Below are 19,535 nucleotides of genomic sequence, written 5' to 3' on the forward strand. Positions count from 1 at the left end.
GGTGCGTACGCACAAAAACATTGCGTACGCCATATTTCACGCTCACGGTCAGATGTACTAAATTTGACTTGAACGTGAGAAAGTACGTTCCCTCACGACACTTTCGTTTCGGGCGTACGCCTTTTTTTTGTGCGTATGTATTGTGTTTTTGTCATTTGGTGACACTTAGAGGCGATGCATTGAAATTACAACTATTAAGATATTCTTTATGCACACATTGTAGTTAGCATTATTGGGAAAAATAAAGTAAATTAATCTGACAATTTCATTGGCTTACTGAAACATGCATAAAAAGTTGCGCTGGAGTTGTTGGAGATGGCAGCATTGGCATTATTGGAAAATATTGCTAATGGCCGAATGCACTGAGAGCGAATTTTCCGTGACCATTATGTTTTTTTGGCCCAGGATGATGACTGACTTATTAGCCGTTTTAGATTTCCAAGAGCATAAGAGGATAAGAAAACAAGCTGAGTGCGTGACGGGGGGCTTCTTGGGAAGCAACTCATTTAAATGAAAGCATTTACTATGCATCTTAGAATAATGCGTTTAAAACATGGGTAATTATTAGTTATTGCGCTACGCGTTGTGCAACACTTTTTTTTCTTGACTTGCATATTATACTCTAACATATTATTATTGTTATTATTATTATTATTATTATTATTATTATTATTATTATAACATTGTACTCTGCGTAATTGAGGGAGGAGACATGGCAGGTGTGACGTTTTCATGCATTTGCGCTTGATTTCAAGTTGATTGTGATGTACTAAGAGAAAGTTTGTGGGATTCTGCCTACGCACGGTTTGATAAATCCGGACATACCATATTAGACTCTTTATTGTTTCTGTGTTAACCTGCATGCTAGCTAATTGCTAGCTAGGTTAGCTCCATGCTAAGTGCAGCTTCAGTAACACGACAGCAAATGTCATCTCCTTAAAAAATCACCCATGCTGAAGCTTTCTCAAGCTTTTGGCGGTTTACAGTAAGTTATACACAGTATAAAAATAGATGTGTAATCACTGTGCTCATATTGTCATAAATAAGGTTTGGAAAATAGCTGTGGATGTTTTATGTGCTTTATATGTAAAATGATTAAGGTCATTTTAAATTCTATGACGATCACTAAAAATTCCATCCACCTTCCTCTACACTACGTTTTAAAACTACATTGTACATTTTTTTAGTAAAGCTGAAGCTAGCTTAGCTTTAGCAACATTATCTTTTTCTCATGCTGATTTCATAGCACAAAGTAGCTAGTATATTTGGCCATTCGGTTGTCAGCAACAAACAATTGATAGCAAAGAACATTGAATAAACATTGCTTTTCTTGATTATATTATATCTTTTAAGGTTGGTGATGAAAAAACAACCTTTAAAAAAACTTAATTTAACTTTCTCTCATAGACATCGGAATTGTAGTGTTAAAATTCTGACCCTGAATTAACGCTTATTTAAAAGTTTTGCATGGAAGGGGCAAATAATAATTTTTGTTTTATTATTATAATGTTTATTATTATTTAAATGTTCCTTTTAAGACTGCAAGGACACAGTACATAAGAACACAAATAAAAAGAATACAAATAAAAAAATAAAAAAATCAACAAACAAATTTACAAATAAAATGAATATGTTTTCTAGAATTTTTTTTTTCACAGTTTCTGGTATTGAAACTCTCAATGGAACAATACTGTTGTTGAGTGGTGGTCACCATCGGATATCCTTAAAAAAAAAAAGCAGAACAAAAAAGCAAAAAGCATAATAACTCATTTTTTGATCACACTGGTGAGAAGGACATGGGATTGTGTAAGCCCATAGAATTTTAAAGGGGAGTCAGACTGACTGTATTGATCTTGTCAAAAAGCGAACAGCTAATCAAGAGTTGATGGTAATGTTTTATGTATATTACAGCCATAAAGGCATGCAGTACAAGTGTATTCCTGCCTGTGCACACCGTATTGACTCGAACTGTGCCATGCATATTTCTCCCGCTGTAGAGAGCTGGGACAATTATGCATAAATCAATACTTTCCCTGTTACGGAAATAATGTAAGTAAGTATTATAGTGCGTAAAAGGGCCAGGGGGCTTTGCGGAGTCTTTGAAAATGTCAGCCTGCGTTTAAAAAATTACACAAATACAGAGACAGGGCTGTAATTGTTGCTGGACATGTCCGGGAGATTTGGCGCCCTCATTAATCTGATGAAAGCCATATTAACCTTCCTGGTTAGCCTGTGAATCTTGTCAAAACAGAGAATGCATTAGATTAAAAGGGGGCCACTGGATTGGGTTTTTCACGTGCAGCACAGCAAAGAGAAATTTTAGGTAAATTATATCCTCTTATATTAGTGTCAGTTTCTACAGTGTTTCTGGTTCATTTGAGTATTTTGTCGCTGACACAGAAATCATTTGCTTTTTCAAAACGTAAATTTCACAAAAGAAGGCAAAAACTTTATTAACTTTTGGGGGAAGCCAATCTAAAAATCTAAAAAGTAATTTTAAATTGTTTTTCTTGGCCCATTTATTATAAAATTGTAAACAACAACAAAAAAAATACTACCAAAATTACATTATCTTGACATATACTTAAAGTGTGGCAAAAATGAAAACATACATTTTTATGTTACAGTAACCAATATTGGATTAATTAAATTGTGGGTGAGACACCAAAACTGGAGATATGTTCTGAATGGTTACTTATTAACTGCTTCACTATTTACTGAATACTGTAGCATTTGCTATATAGTGAACTGACTAGGGAACGACAAAACAATAAGCCTTCTTTGTTTGTCCCACTCTGAGAATGTCTAACGCAGCATTATGGTGTACATTGGAAATTCTAGCATAGATCTGCTGGTCAGTAAGTGTGGCCCACTAGTGTCATTTGCATGGCAGTGTAAGAGCTCAAAAATATTTGGACTCATGCATCTCTTCCAATAATATTACCAGACTCATTTCACAGCCATGCTGTGTTTCTAATTATTTGATCAAACATGACTACAGCTGCATTCTGAACTTTATAGTTCTTAAGATTTTGAAAGTAATTAAGTTGAAACTTGTCACTAACAAAGCATGCACCATTCAGGCAGATGTCAGATATGGGTCACATTTAAAAAGATTGTGTGAACAACCTGAATTTGCCGGATTTATTCAGAAAATTAAATTTGGGCCACCTGTAAACGTAGACTTAGGCCCTGTCTATACGAATCCGAATATTTTTTAAAAACGGGCGTTTTTAATTCCGTTTCTAAAAATATTGTTGTCCACATGAGCAGTGTTTTCAAAAACGCATCATATTGAACATTTTGGCATCATGCCTAATGCCAGGGGTAGGCTGCAAAGCCCCACAACATTGAGCTGTGGAGCAGTGGAACTGTTTTATCTGGAATGATAAAGCTCATCCAGCTTGTGGATGACCTCACCAATGCTCTTGTCACTGAGTTCAATCCAGTCTTCATAGCAACGCATGGTCCAAAATGTAGTCTACAAAAGTCAACCCTGGACAATATAGACAGTTTCACCAGCTAAAGCAGGGTACACTTTTATATATACTCGTATTTACTTTTTAAACCCTTGATTTCAGAAGAAATAAAAAGTCATCTCGTAATTCATTGAGATTGAGGGATTGCTTATTAAATACACTGTGATACTTTTGTGTTTCTTATGAATTCACACTGAAAATGAAGTCAATTACGGCAATCAAACAGTCAACAATACTAATAGTTGCTTTTTCAGCCACACTTCATTTTTACCACCCATACGTTTAAAGGCAAAAGTGATTAATGTCCACCAGGACTTCACACGTGCTATTAAATCAGCAGGAGGAATCTGAAATGATCAGGGTTTCAATTATATAGACTCAAGTGCTATTGATTGAGAGTAATTTATGACACGACGCATGGCGATGGGCCTTTGAAGACAACACGTCCATTTCCCACGGACGTCATTTATTAGCCTCCCTAGTGGGTCCGGGCTGACGGGCAAAGTGGACTAAATGCACGGCGGATGTGTCACTGGTCGGTAATTTACTGCGTGAGAGCCCCATTTAAAACATTGCAGTGGCATGCATGGAGCGATGACTATAAATGCACATTTTTCTTTTCCTCGCCACTTCTGCACCTGAGCGCCCTCGCTCCTTTCACTCGCTTGTTTCCCCCTGTTTTTCCTCTTCCGTTCTTTGTTGCGGTCTCAGTCGGTGCCCGGGCTGTCCTATGCTGAGCTGTAAATTAAAATTCCAGTTTAAAAGAGTCTTAAACCTCTGTTCTGACAGCTCCTGCTGGTCTGAAGGCACCCAGGCTGAACCCGCTGAACACGACCGGAATGGAGATTTCCTGGGCCGCCCCGGCTGAGCTCAACGGCCCTCCGCCCGTGTACCAGGTGGAGAGGACGGACGTGTCCTTGTCTGATGCTCAGGGCCAGGTGGTCAGAGGCAGACGCTTCACCGGGATCGGATACTTCCACTTTCCCAGTTCTACACTGCCCACCAACACTGACTTCACAGGTACTGTCCTAAATCAGCATTTAAACCAAGTGAACTGTGGAGTGAAGTGTTGGGTTTTAATAAATTACTGTATTGGAGTCTCAATTATTACAAACCTTTTCCACAGCACAGTGCAGTCACTATGTAAATATTCAGTAGACAGCATACAAGCATAATGTATGAAGCACATATTATAGAGTAAGACGGATGTTACAGGTACAGTAAAAAGGCATATGGCAGACTTTTCTGTGTGTCCGTCTGTCTGTCTGTCTGTCTATCTATCTATTTCTCTATATATGTATATATCTATGTATCTATATATCTTTATCAGTTCCTCTATGTGTCTGTCTGCCTGTCAAATTTCTATCTACATTTATTTATCTAAATAATGGCTGTGATTTGCCTAAAAATGTCTGACATCCATTAGGTCCCAAGTTTTGCACTAGACCCTTTTGCCAGTGTACAGAAATTACTAAACTATTAAATTTATATGTGAATATTGTTTAAAAATGCAGGAATCTCAAGGCTGCGTGAAATTCTGTAAGCATAATGTTGGTGTTGAGCTTCTTGCTATTGTTTTATTTTAAACCTAGATTTATGTGTATAGATTACAGGTAGAGAGTGTTTGGTTAGGCGTCTTGTCCAAGTACTCTTACTGGAGTAGTGTGATGTTCTTGCCTGGTCAGGACAATTAATCCACAAGCAAGGCATTGATGTTAATTACTACACTGCACTGCACTACACCAACCACTAAAAGGTTTATGAAAAGCCTGCCCACTTTTTATTTCCGATTTCAGAAACTGCAAAACGCTAAAGAGAGTCTATGAGTGCTTCTGTGAGCTGATTGGTTGGTGAGCTAATGCTGGAGTTACAACCAGAAAATATTTATAAGGTTTAAACTGGAGTTTAAAATAATTACAAATCCTGTTTTTGGTACTAAAACATTTGATGTTTATATATAATGAGTGAATTTTTCAGCATAAAAAATAACAAACATATATAAACAGATTTTTCTCAAATGCTCCATATTAAGCCATTCATTTTGGACTCACTCGGGAGCGCCCTCTAGTGTCTGACAAACCTGGAACATGTTTTCTGTATATACTTCTATTAGGGAGACCAACATTTTCTTCTGTAGTCCAGTTCAATGCAATTTACTGTGTGAATGTGGATCAACCAGCACATCAGATTGTGTGGTGTGTGCATGTGTGTGCGTGTGTGTGCTCGCGCCTGTGTGTGTGTGTGTGTATGTGTGTGTGTGTGTGTGTGTGGAGAACACTCTTTATTCAGCTCTCACTCTCTCTAACAGCCTGATAAATTAATGACTTCCCCGATTAGACAAAGGGCAATTATACTTTTGTTTACAAACTTAATTGGGGAATTGAGTTCCAAATGAATATAGGTTCTGGTTCATCTGCTAATGCAAAAAAAAATCCTTAAATCTGTGATCCTGCCATTTGTTTAGATTACCCACAGTTTAATTGCGTTTAATGTCATAAGTAGGCTTGCCTTGAATCATCAGATTGGTCAGTTAAATGTAAGATAGCAGATATGCCTTTTCTGACTGTGGCTCCAAGGTGGTTTAACTGCCGGGGGTTTTATAATAGTCTTTTATTCATTTCCTTTTATCCCTGAATTCAACCATTTTTGTTAATGTGCCTTTTAAGACTTAAGACAGTTGGTGTGAGAATTTATGGATTTTTTTAAAATAATTTATCATTTTTAGTAACAGAGAAAAAGCACATGAATTAACATCAATATTTTCTAAAGTACAAGTGTCAGATTTAGCCAAATGGGTAATTTCAAATTGCAGACTGTGATCATGTGACACAACGAAGCTGCAGAGCTGTTAGAGTAAAGTAGTGTGAGTTAAAAGTCCACCGTGAACCCAGTCACCGGGCTTCTTAGTCCAGGATCTTTATTTATCCAATATTTGGGATATCCAACAGTGTTATAGTACACCACTTTTTAGTCTTATCCTATGTCACTAATTTCAGAAGAACAGCAGGGGATAGATCCACTGTGTTCATTAGGGGTGGGCGATATGGCCCTAAAATAATATCACGATATTTCATGGTGTTAACGCGATAACGATACTCTTGGCGATATGACAAAAAAAAATAAGATATTAAAAAAATACAAGAATTTTAGCAGATTTGTAACAGGATTAAAGTAAAATAAATGATACTGGACAGATCTAATCTGTCTCTAGTAGATATTTAATAGGAAATGAGAAATGTGTGAATTTTTTTGCTTAAAACAGCTAAAAAGTTGAACCCTGATGTGATAATTAGGGGTGAGTGTTATGGCACGATATTTCAGGGTATAATATCGTTCACGATATTCAAAAATGTTGGCGATATTATCGCGTACGATACGATATGGCACACCCCTAGTGTTCATGCATTTTTTATACAGTCATTTGGGTTAAACAGCTACATGTTTAAACAACCATGTTTTAGAATCTGCAGCTGAACAGCACAGGAAAACTAGGTCTTTGCTCAGAGTGAAGTGTTTTTTTTTTTTTATTTATTTATTTATTTTATTCACATAGAGCCCTTTGCGGTACACTGAAGCCCTCTGACCTTTCCTTTGTATAACTATACAGCGGAATATGTTCTACATTAGTAGAGCCCCTGCTCCCATTGCATCACCCCATCCAGCAGAGATAACCCCTGTTCTCCGCTCTGTTAACTACAACAGCCTTTACTCAGGAACACGCGGCCGTGTTGTAGCGAGTCTTTTTCCTGTTTCCACTCATGTCTTGTAGATATCGAACAAATCACACTTTATTTGTATTAAAAAAGAGACAATTAGGAGATCCTGCTTCAGAAGTCTGCGACACTAAATTGCCTCCTTAAGAAACGTGCATAGAACCGAGTGACCCTTTCTGACCTTGCAATTTCAGAAAATGAATGGCCATTTCCTTAGCCCCCCACCCTCCCCCACCCACCCACAAAACTCTATTAACATTTAGCACTGCAGTTTCCAGTTTTTTCCTTAAATAATGACAAACGGATAAATCTTTATAAATCAAGCCCGGAGTTGAGTTCAGCTGACTCTCTAATTGATCAATGGCTGCAGTCAAAGTGGAGAGCTCGTCCTTGGGCCTGCTGGCATTATAAATGGCCGTCGACTAATGAGGGAGCCCAAAGAACAAACCGGAACAGCAGCAACACCCCCCTGGCCCACATCTTTAGCCGTCGCACTTCTTCAAAATCGGATGTTCTACTTTTTCCACTTAGCGATACATTAGGACTAGGCCGGGCCACTCCGCGCTCCCGAAGTCCGTCGCCCTTTCGGCAGCGGTCGAGGAGCGAACGTATTGTGCGACCGGGCGGAGAAAACATAAAGATTTCCCTGTTGAAAACAAGCTGTTTTTATCGAGCCGACAAAGTGGGGGCTGTGGTGGGGTGGGGGTGGGGACTGGATAAATGAGAGCGAAGAGCTCAATGGCTGAAATGAGGCATAATGAAATGAACAAACAACATGCTCAGGGACAAATACTTTGTATAATATTGAAATGTAGCCAAAGCAATGCATTAAGCAGAAATCAATGGTCATCTAATTTGGGGCCTTAAATGATTTTGTCAGAGTGCACAACTCCCAACCAATCAAACGGGGGAAAAAAAAAACAAGATTAAAAAATGCAATATCACTGCAGCAGATTGATCTGCATTTTAATCCTCATTGATGCATTACGGCGGCTTGTGTCTTCGACTCTGTTCCCGATTCTTAGGGGGTTATCATACCTGCCTTGTTTGATCAGGACTTTTAGACTTTTCGTAAGTCATGGCCCATAACAAAGCAACAAAATTTTGTCTGACCAAAAGAGGTGGTCTCGGTCTGGATCCACTGAGCCGTGGTCCGGTTCATCTGCAGTTTAAAAACACTTTTTAGATGGTTCAGCTTTCAGACCAATTAAAGGAAGTTGAAACATTCTGTTCTTTACAATTGATTGTTGCTTTTTCACACATTCATTCATTTATTTATTTAAAACAAACAAACAAACGGGGTAAAAGTGGTGTTGTACTAAAATTCCTCTCCTCTTGGTGTGCAGGTGTGTCACAACAAATCATGCTGGGGATTCCTGTATCTACTGTAACTGTAGATTAACTCATATTTATAAACAGAAATAAAAGGAATCTGAAAACAATCTATTACACTCATTCTGCTGCGAATGTTCCTGCGAAGGGGAGTCCAATTCTGGGAGAGGGGTAGAATTTGGCACGACACCTGAAAAAGCAGGTATTCTACAAAACAATTGATGACGACAAGACGTAGAAAAGTTCTTTAATCCATTCACTAAACTGCAGTCTGAAGCGAAACTATCCAGACTAAATGTACAGTTTACAATGTAACAAACACACAAATCTTAGTGCACAGGATTTTCAGGTGTGAAAACTTTAATCTTAATCTGGAAGTAAAAAAAATCTAAAAGCTCAAGCCGGTGGCCCATAACTAGTAATTTGTTTAATTTTTATTATTTTTATTGTAATTTATAAGGAGCTGTTTTAACTGATCCAGGTGCCATTGCTTGTGCAGAAAATATCTAAAACAAAATAGCACAAGCGGGCGAAGCCTTTTTATTTTTTATAATTTATTTTTTTAAATATAGCTTTTCCCCTGCAGCCGTACAAGGGGGCTGAAATAAGTGAGAACCGAGTGATTTTCAAAGACTACATGCTATTGTAGCGCTGAATATTAAATGATACAAATTATTTTCCTTAATTAATTTGATTGATTGTCAAGCGGCCTCAGTGTGTGAAAAGTAGAGGGGAAACTTTGTACAGACATCATTAGTTTTTTTTTTCCTCATTTAAAGATTAATCATGAAAAGCTCTGGCTCTTTAATTCTGTAATTTGTATATTTAATGGGGTGCTGCAGAATCTATGACAGTAATTAGCATTTGCTGAAAACTCATTAATACGCAACAACTTGATTAATGCCGCAATAATGCTAACATGACTGAAGTTATTCAGGTTATGTACTAAGCAGATTAAATCCAAATGGCGCTGTTTGTTTTACTTATTGTCGATATTATGGTTTTTGGCATGGGCAAGTGGTTTTGGCCCAATTTAGCGTCTGTCCAAGCTTATCGTACACACGTCTCACAGATCCTTCATACATCTAACAGATTATAATGAGAAAAGTGTTGAAATTAGGTTATTTTAAGTGAAGCTGCTTTTATCAGCTATAAATATGTAGACGTAAAGATAAACTCAAATTGATAAGAACTGTATGAAGCAATTACATGTGTATTTATAACAAGTCCTTAAATATATTTTAAATGTATCTTATTTGCTTTTAAACCAGTTTTAGGCTGATAATATGTTAAGAAATCCCCAGAAAGCAGGAAGATGCAAATAGAGCTCATTTACTAATTGCAGCCATCTGCAGTATCAATATTGCACAGTCCTTAATTGCTTTACCAATTAACCAAAATTATATTTTATGTAACATTGTTGCACATTCACTTGCAGGGACGTAATTAAGATACTGACTAGATAAAAATTAACCAGTTAGGTTGGCAAGAAACAAAATATTTCTTTAATACCTACGGAAGTAAACAAAAAAGGAGCAAAGTGGTTGCTAGGGTGTTACTATGTGGTTGGTATTGTAATGTTTTGTTGGTAGAATTTTGCTGAGCAGTTTATAAGATGTTGCTATGCAGTTGCTAAGGTGTCACTATGCTGTTGCTATGTACTGCTATGGTATAGCTATGGTTGCCATTGTGTTGCTACAGGATTGCTGTGAATTACTGAGTGGTTAAATATGTATTAGCTATTCTCTAGATTATTGTTATCATGTTCTCAAAACTGGTGCTGCACCATTAAAGGTGGAACATGAGATTTAGCTAACTAGCTACTGAGACAAACTATTATTGTTCTTGTATGTTATATATAAAAAGTTATAAATAAAATGGGCCATAATTCATTAAAACTATGTAAGTTATATACCTCCTACCCCTCTATCCCAATAAGAATCAGAACACTCTACCCCTCTATCCCAACAAAAATCAGAACACCCTACACCTCTATCGCAACAAGAATCAGCACCCCTACCGCTCTATCCCAACAAGAATCAGCACCCCTACCCCTCTATCCCAACAAGAATCAGCACCCCTACCGCTCTATCCCAACAAGAATCAGCACACCCTAACCCTCTATCCCAACAAGAATCAGAACACCCTACCCCTCTATCCCAACAAGAATCAGAACACCCTACTCCTCTATCCCAACAAGAATCAGAACACCCTACTCCTCTATCCCAACAAGAATCAGTACACCCTGCCCCTCTATCCCAACAAGAATCAGAACACTCTACCCCTCTATCCCAACAAGAATCAGCACCCCTACCCCTCTATCCCAACAAGAATCAGCACACCCTAGCCCTCTATCCCAACAAGAATCAGCACACCCTAACCCTCTATCCCAAAAAGAATCAGAACACCCTACCCCTCTATCCCAACAAGAATCAGAACACCCTACCCCTCTATCCCAACAATAATTAGAACACTTTATCCCTCTATCCCAACAAGAATCAGAACACCCTACCCCTCTTTCCCGACAAGAATCAGCACCCCTACCCCTCTATCCCAACAAGAATCAGCACACCCTACCCCTCTATCCCAACAAGAATCAGCACACCCTAACCCTCTATCCCAACAAGAATCAGAACACCCTACCCCTCTATCCCAACAAGAATCCGTACACCCTACCCCTCTATCCCAACAAGAATCAGCACACTCCACCCCTCTATCCCAACAGGAATCAGAACACCCTACTCCTCTATCCCAACAAGAATTAGAACACTCTACCCCTCTTTCCCAACAAGAATCAGCACACTCCACCCCTCTATCCCAACAAGAATCAGAACACCCTACCCCTCTATCCCAACAAGAATTAGAACACTCTACCCCTCTATCCCAACAAGAATCAGAACACCCTACCCCTCTATCCCAACAACAAGAATCAGAACACCCCACCCCTCTATCCCAACAAGAATCAGAACACCCCACCGCTCTATCCCAACAAGAATCAGTACACCCTACCACTCTATACCAACAAGAATCAATACACCCTACCCCTCTATCCCAACAACAAGAATCAGAACACCCTACCCCTCTATCCCAACAAGAATCAGTACACCCTACCCCTCTATCCCAACAACAAGAATCAGAACACCCTACCTCTCTATCCCAACAAGAATCAGAACACCCTACCCCTCTATCTTAACAAAAACAGAACACTCTTCCCCTCTATCCCAACAAAAAGAATCAGAACACCCTACCCCTCTATCCCAACAAGAATCAGTACACCCTACCCCTCTATCCCAACAAGAATCAGAACACTCTACCCCTCTATCCCAACAAGAATCAGTACACCCTACCCCTCTATCCCAACAATAACAGAACACTCTACCCCTCTATCCCAGCAAAAAGAATCAGAACACCCTACCCCTCTATCCCAACAAGAATCCGTACACCCTACCCCCCTATCCCAATAAGAATCACCACACCCTACCCCTCTATCCTAACAAGAATCAGCACACCCTAGCCTTCTATCCCCACAAGAATCAAAACACCCTACCCCTCTATCCCAACAAGAATCAGCACACCCTAGCCTTCTATCCCAATAAGAATCAGAACACCCTACCCCTCTATCCCAACAAGAATCATAACACCCTACCCCTCTATCCCAACATAAATCAGAACACCCTACCCCTCTATCCCAATAAGAATCAGAACACCCTACCCCTCTATCCCAACAAGAATCAGAACACCCTACCCCTCTATCCCAACAAGAATCAGAACACCCTACCCCTCTATCCCAACAAGAACCAGAACACCCTACCCCTCTATCCCAACAAGAATCAGAACACCCTACCCCTCTATCCCAACAAGAATCAGTACACCCATCTATTTCAACATGAGTGGGGATATCCTATTTCTAGCCTCTAATGCAGAAAGCAGAGGTGTAAGGCTAAGTGGAAGGGGTAAGAGGTGAAATGGCGCTGGGCCTAAATGTTTCAGTTGTTGTCAACGTAAAAAAATAGCTACAAAAATGTGTAGTCAGATGTAACCCCAGCTTAAGTTCCATTTCTGTCTGCGCCCGGTCTCTGAATTTACTCCAAGTGCTTGGTGAAGTGCTGATGCAGTCTTTGTGCAAGAGTGCTTCACATCTCCAGTGTCTGAACGCCGGTCCGGAGACTCTCTGAGGTGAATCTCATTCCTCATCGTTCATCTCTCCCGGCTGGGCCGAGGCTTCGGGAGACCACTGACCGCCGCTGTCTCTGAGCAGACCTGTCAGGACGCTCTCCGCTGGGACCCTGGCCCCCTGCTTTTCCTCCCGTAATGGGCTGGATGCTCTGATGGATGTGAAGAGCTTGTCAAAAAAAATAGCTGATCACCCAGGAGAGGTCCGCTGTGCTGAAACACCAAGTTTGGAGCAAGGGTCTCCCCAGACATCTCCAGACACACACACACACACACACACACACACACACACACATACACGTACACACTGGATAAAGGGCTTGTGGTGGTCAACTTGTCGTTTATGTTCTTCTAACCCCTCTTCTTTTGGAAATTTATTCTTAACCATTTCCAAATTACAATAAAGTTGCATATATTTTCTAAGAAAAAAACACCCCCTTTTTCTTTCTCTGATGACTCCAGACTGAACTTTAGTTTAAAGATTACATTTTAGTTGCGCACAACACAATGCACAATGCTTTTTTTAAAATTCAGAGTTTTAGGGCTGGGATTAGAGAATCCATTTGATTCTGATTAATTTAGTAATATTTAGGTAACAATTAACTACAGGTTTGTTCTGATGAAATAGATTATTAGAGAACTATTAAACATTAGTGTTTACATTAAGAATTCACCTAAACTGTTACATCAAAGTTTATTATTCTTCAACATGTCCATAGTACAACAGTGTACATGTAATGTAAACATACACTCAGATTTCTTGTTTAACACTCTAAAAGGCTTTATTAACAAACCTTTCACTAACATTAGCTTTAATAAAACTATGGCATGTCATGGAACTCCCGCAATTTAAGGTGGAATGGAAACTCAGGTAAAGAAATATCTTGTTTGTTAAATGTAAGCTATGAGATAACTTTAGCTTCTTTGAAAAGACTTTTCATTTATATTTATATACAGGAATTGAGGTTGTGATATCTGGGACAGAGCAGATGTCTCAATATTGGCTCTTGCAGAACTGATATTGCAGAAAGCAGCAAAATGCAGATTAACCAAACACCAATCAGCTCTTTACTTATTTGGATGCATCAAGTTATTTATGTAATCCAGCAGAAGTCAATTATGGGGTCAAAGTAATTCAGACCAGTCATCTTTAACTGTGCCACATTATTGATTTACCAGTGAGTTTGTGGAGAAAATTCAAATGAACATAATTGTCCACTTACCCATATATAATCGACTAGCCAGGGCTATGTTGTTTCCAAATGTTGCTTCTTTATGTGTGAACTAGCGCTCCAAGTCTAATGATTCAACCAAAAGTCAGTAATCATCCAGTTTTCACTCCTTAATTACAGGGGTTGGACAATGAAACTGAAACACCTGGTTTAAGACCACAATAATTTATTGTCCTGACAGACAGTTCTGGTGGAAACTGGAGAGTTGAGGTGCACATTGAATGGGCAGCCGTGGTTTTATGTTTTTTGGATACAATCCGGGTTAGCACCCGAACATCCCTTTCAGACAGCTTCCTCTTACAGCATCCACAGTTAATCCTGTTGGATGTGGTTGGTCCTTTTTGGTGGTATGCTGACATTACCCTGGATACCGTGGCTCTTGATGCATCACAAAGACTTGCTGTCTTGATCACAGATGCGCCAGCAAGACGTGCACCAACAGTTTGTCCTCTTTTGAACTCTGGTATGTCACCCATAATGTTGTGTTATTATATTATTTTGTGCAAAACTGTGCTCTTACACTGTTAACTGAACCTTCACACTCTGCTCTTACTTGTGCAATGTGTAATTAATGAAGATTGGGCACCAGGCTGCTCCAATTTAGCCATGAAACCTCCCACACTAAAATGACAGGTGTTTCAGTTTCTCTCAAACCAACTCAACCTTTAGCAACAAACACAGGTTCTGTTTGGGATCCAGCAACAGTCAGGTTTAAGTATGGAAGCCTTGTGGTGAGCACTTCAGTCCTGCCTTTGCTTTGGAGCCACACACTGCCCCAGTGCCTCACTTGAGGTTTCTGAGACTGGTACTTATCCTGTACAACAGAGGTAACTCTTGCTCTTCCTTTTCTGTGATGGCCTCGATAAGAGCCAGTTTTATCATGATGTTTTTGATGGTCTTAGCAACTGCTTTATTTCTTAAAGTATTATTTTCTTTACTTACTTGAGTAGTTCTTGCTATAATATGAATTAGAACATTACTCAAATAGAGCTATTCACTGTATACCAACAGTGGGTATGGATTTTGCTCTACCTACTGCTGGCCTACAATGTGGAGGGAGCTGTTTCCAGGACAGGATTTGGTACACCAGAGATAAGCTCCTGCAACTGAACGGAGTGAGCGTAGATTACATATGAAAAACACAAACATACACTATATTTAAACACTGATTTTCATGTTAGTGCAATTAGTGCAATCTAAACCTCATTATTTCATCTATTACTCTGCAGCCCTGCTTTAGCACTTTTCTCTAGTTTCCGTTTTCTCCTCCTGCTTGTTCTTAACCATCCCATGCCATGCTTCATGAAAGTAAAGCATTTTTTTTTGTGATTCAAATACGTAATCCTACTATCAGTCATGTGGATCTGAGGCACAGATACATCCTGATGCTTTTACATGAGGTCAGTCAGACTTGCAACAACTTCCATTCCCCGGAGAGTGAGTGATAGATTAAGTGGAATCTGTTTAATCTGGATCTGGTCTGTATTTGAGTGGGTTTGGACTCTGAGCCCTCGACATATTAATTAAGCGCATTGAAGAGGGATATTACTTCAAAGGTGTTTTTGTGGCTGATTTAAGGTCAGATGGTGGAGGGTTTATTAGAGCAGAGCTGGAGGGAATGTAAAGAAACACTTCTGTGAGAAGAGAGTCTGTGGAGATTGGATCATCTGGAATGCTGTGGGACCGTTCAGTGTTCTGAATGTGGGCTTTCTCTCACACACACTTCCACACAAATACACGCATGCATGTCTCATTAATTCTCTCTCGCTTTAACTCTCTTTCTCTCTTCTGAAGCTTTGGTTTAATGTAGATTTTTTAAATTATATTTAGTATATATACTTTCACACAGAATGCAATTTTTGTGGACATAAAATACGGATGCGTTTTTTAAAGTATCGGAACCTTTACAGCAACTCCAATGCTTTTTGTGTTAACAGTTTTAAACACACCATAGCACGTATAAATCTCCATTCCTTCAGTTTATGTTCATAAGTCTTGCTTCTTTCATCTGCTCCTTAATTTCCTCCTCGACGTGAGTGAGCGCTCTTCTTACAAGACTTAGACAAACTTTATAAACTGAGTAAATAAGGGGACTTTGTGTCATTGTGATGTGTTTTATTTCCCAGCTGTTCAGAAAAATATTGTATTTAAACTATGCAGGCAGTTTAACAGGCAGTGTGCTAATCAGAGTGTACGCTTTTCTGTGCTTCTGCAGCTTCAGACTCATTTATTTGGTACACTGCCCTGATGATGGAGCTCCACTGTACATTTGATCACCTGATTGGTCATCCTGTTTTTAAAGCATCCAGCACCACAGTAAATTGAACAGACGCCAATTTTAAAATAATGCAATGTCCCAGTCTGTCAGTTTCACATTCAGTGTCAAAGTAATTGATATTATATTTTGTCTTATTTTTTTTTTAAATATGAAGATAAAATTGGAAGTGTTGTAAAAGGGCCTTTGTCATTCAATTTACCAAAATAACTTTAATACATTTTTCTGACCTCAATATTGCCAGTTATGGTTCTTTTAGCAAAGAAAGCTTATGATTATTTTTTTTTTGCACAGTGTTTTTGCATCTTTTAAATCTGATATCCAACTTAGCTTGTTGATTTAATAACAGCACCAACAACAGTATTATTTGTATTTTTTAAGATATCTCTATTTTCATTTATGTTTATTATTTGCTATTTGTTAGCTTCAAGGCCTGTAAGTATGAGGTTGTTTAGGTCGTTTTCACATCAGCACTATTTGGTCCAGTTACAACAGTCTGGTTCGTTTGCACTCTTGGTACAGTTCGTTTGGGCATGTGTAAAATCAGTAATCTTGGGAGAGACCAGCGAGAGGAGGTGGTCTCAGTCTGGCTTTAAATCAACTCCGGAACGGTTTGTTTGTGGTTAGAACGGGATCCGACCTCAGTCCAAACTGACTATCAAATATATTCCTAAGGTTTAAGCTAAACTGCTCTTCAGGTACAGCAGTAATATGATATGTTAGCCAGATAATTACCATAGCTATGAAAGTACAGTCTCTGCTGCTGCTCCATGCTTAGCTGTTTTTTACACTGAACACTAACCAGCACAACTCCACCTACCTACGCAACTGCATGAACGATCAGTGTTTAAAAAAACATGCTACACAATATACGCACTGGTCTGGAACACAGAACCTTCTTGCTATATATACTTTCTAGCTCCTGGGCCAAATAGCTTTGACCAATTAGAGGAGACAACATGTTGTCTACTGTGCTTTGTTGGGATGCTTTTTGGTGCATTTAGTTTTGCTTGTTCAAAAATCAAACCAAACTGTTAACAAATTTATTAACTGACTCAGACAAGGGAAACCAACTACAGTTGTGAAATTACACTAAAATAACTCAATTTTGAATCAGACTCTATTTTTGGACCCTATTTTTTCAGCTTGTACAATATGGATCATTTATATTTGTTTGAATTGTTGGTTTGTCAGGAATACAGGAATAAAAAAAAATTGACTCATTATTATTGTTATTAATTTGTATATCTGTTGTGCAGGTCTTCAGCTGAGCTTCCGTACACGAGCAGAGGACGGGCTGATCCTGTGTGCTCTTTCTCCCGGTGAACAGGAAGAATATGTGGCGCTGCAGATTCGTGGGGGCCGACCCTACTTCCTCTTTGACCCTCAGGTACGACACAGTTGTTTATTTGGATACACCTGGCCAAAACGGTAGAGCACTGGCTGCTTGGACAAATGTCACTAGTCTGATTATTTGCTGCAAGTTGTGGGTCACAATTCTATTTCCTTTCTTATGTTATTTGGCCTGTCAATGATTTTGCAATGCAGTTTAATATATTAAGGAAACTAGGGGTCACTTAAATTGTATTGTTGTATATTTAACACACTATAAATTGGCCATTTAAGCCATTAGATAATACAGTTTCTTCTGGCTTTCTCTTAAATTATGTTCTCCTTCCCCTATGAATATCGTTTATATTCCTTTAAAGAAATATTTTAGCCATTTAGTTCAGTGTCTGACTCAATATTAATATTGTTTGATGTACTACAGGCCCAGCCCTGCTGTTCCTCCATTATTAAATCTTCATCTCTAAATGTAGCGGGTTCTGATACCACTGCTTAAATGGGTCAATAATGGGGAAGAAAGCTTAGCATGGCTACTTTTCTATTCTCCTGTGAAACCCAAAACCAATATTGTTTTTTAAGAGGGGAAATAATTAGTTTTTGATCCCATGAAACTCTGCCTGCTGCCTTTTTTCCATGGAGAACTTTCAAACTAAAGCAATGTTTGAATTGGAGGCCAATTAACTTGTTACCCGCAGTTACGGGTAAGGCAACGGCAGTAGCATGCTAATTATGTTGCAGCGCAATGCCACCTCGCCGGCGCGAGCCTGTCGCTCTGATGATGAAAGCCATCATGAAAGATGATTTGCGCATTAGTGTCCGCGAGACCACCGCCGATCTCTCCCCACCAATATCCGCCAACGACGAAACTCGCCGGTTTTTGCACTCATAAACATATTTTGTCGGGGGTAGTTTGATAATTATAACTAAAAGTGGTGTCATGCCCAATTAATGTCCCCTGATAGCGTGCCCATTAGTTCCCCCATTAACGAATTCAACAATTCTAATGGGATTAGCACCATGGGACGCTAATTGGGCGTGACACAGGAAACTGGTATGCTTCCCCACACACTCTTTCTAATGATGAAATTAATGAGCAGTTTATAAAACGCTGTCTCATGAAAGAATATTTAGTTCCTGTAAAAAGCTGTTGCAAATGATGCCAGTTTTTTCTTTTTTTCCCCTCCCACCATCACTCCTTATTGGGGGACTCGCTGATGTTGGAGGGCCCAGAGCGCAGAGTGAAGAAAGCTTCTCCGGAGCCCAGGGGCATGATTAGCAGAATTAACACCATCGAAGGCATGCATTTTGTCTTAAACAAATTCAAGGGCTATTAACCAAGAGCATGCTGGGATCTGCATTGATGCCACTTATTCTGTTAGTAAGCATTCACTAAAGCCTAAACCAAGCTTTAAAAGCAGACGTGGAAGAGAGTGGATATAGAAAGAGCTTGTTGAAATGAGTGGTTTGTAGCCACATGTTCAAAACAAATAGGGAGTGCCCAGCATTAGCAGATGAGACAGTGATCCTAAACTCAGATCAGAAGTTCAATATTTAACAATATTTGTTTTGCATGGCAATCCTCATAAAGTAAATCACACACTGGAGCATATTTTGTGTTGACCCACAAGGTTATATTTTTGGGCCTATGATATTAGGATCAGATATCCACCCTGATATTAACAAATATTAGGTGGATTGATCAAGTATCTGAAGCAACTGTGAGCCAAGAGCAGTGACTACCTACAGCCAATGAGATCGCATAGAGAGAGAACAACGTGTCCAACCAATGTTCTGTGGAATTGCTAGTTGTTGTGTGTGTATGTAGTGGCATAACCAGGCATACGTGTGGTGCCTCAACTTATTGTCCACTATCAGCGAGTAATCCATCCTGGAAAAAACAGTAAGCATTGCAGCTAACCGGCGCCAAGGTCGTCGGGGCCAACTATTCATATTGTGGCTAATCCGTTCCAATACTGCAGAGGCT

General features: G+C 39.2%; 1 protein-coding gene across 2 annotated transcripts in view; it reads left to right on the forward strand.

Moving 5' to 3' along the window:
• ush2a (Usher syndrome 2A (autosomal recessive, mild)) overlaps positions 1 to 19,535 on the forward strand; it is a 440,168-nt gene that overhangs the window by 117,779 nt on the left and 302,854 nt on the right. For both annotated transcript variants that reach the window (XM_049464244.1, XM_022672674.2), the window contains exons 21-22: positions 4,269 to 4,499; positions 17,464 to 17,594. In XM_049464244.1, the coding sequence (XP_049320201.1) occupies positions 4,269 to 4,499; positions 17,464 to 17,594 (362 nt within the window). The remainder of the gene's footprint in view (positions 1 to 4,268; positions 4,500 to 17,463; positions 17,595 to 19,535) is intronic.

This window comes from Astyanax mexicanus, chromosome 14, assembly GCF_023375975.1.
Source record: "Astyanax mexicanus isolate ESR-SI-001 chromosome 14, AstMex3_surface, whole genome shotgun sequence".
NCBI classification, from domain to species: Eukaryota; Metazoa; Chordata; class Actinopteri; order Characiformes; family Acestrorhamphidae; genus Astyanax; species Astyanax mexicanus.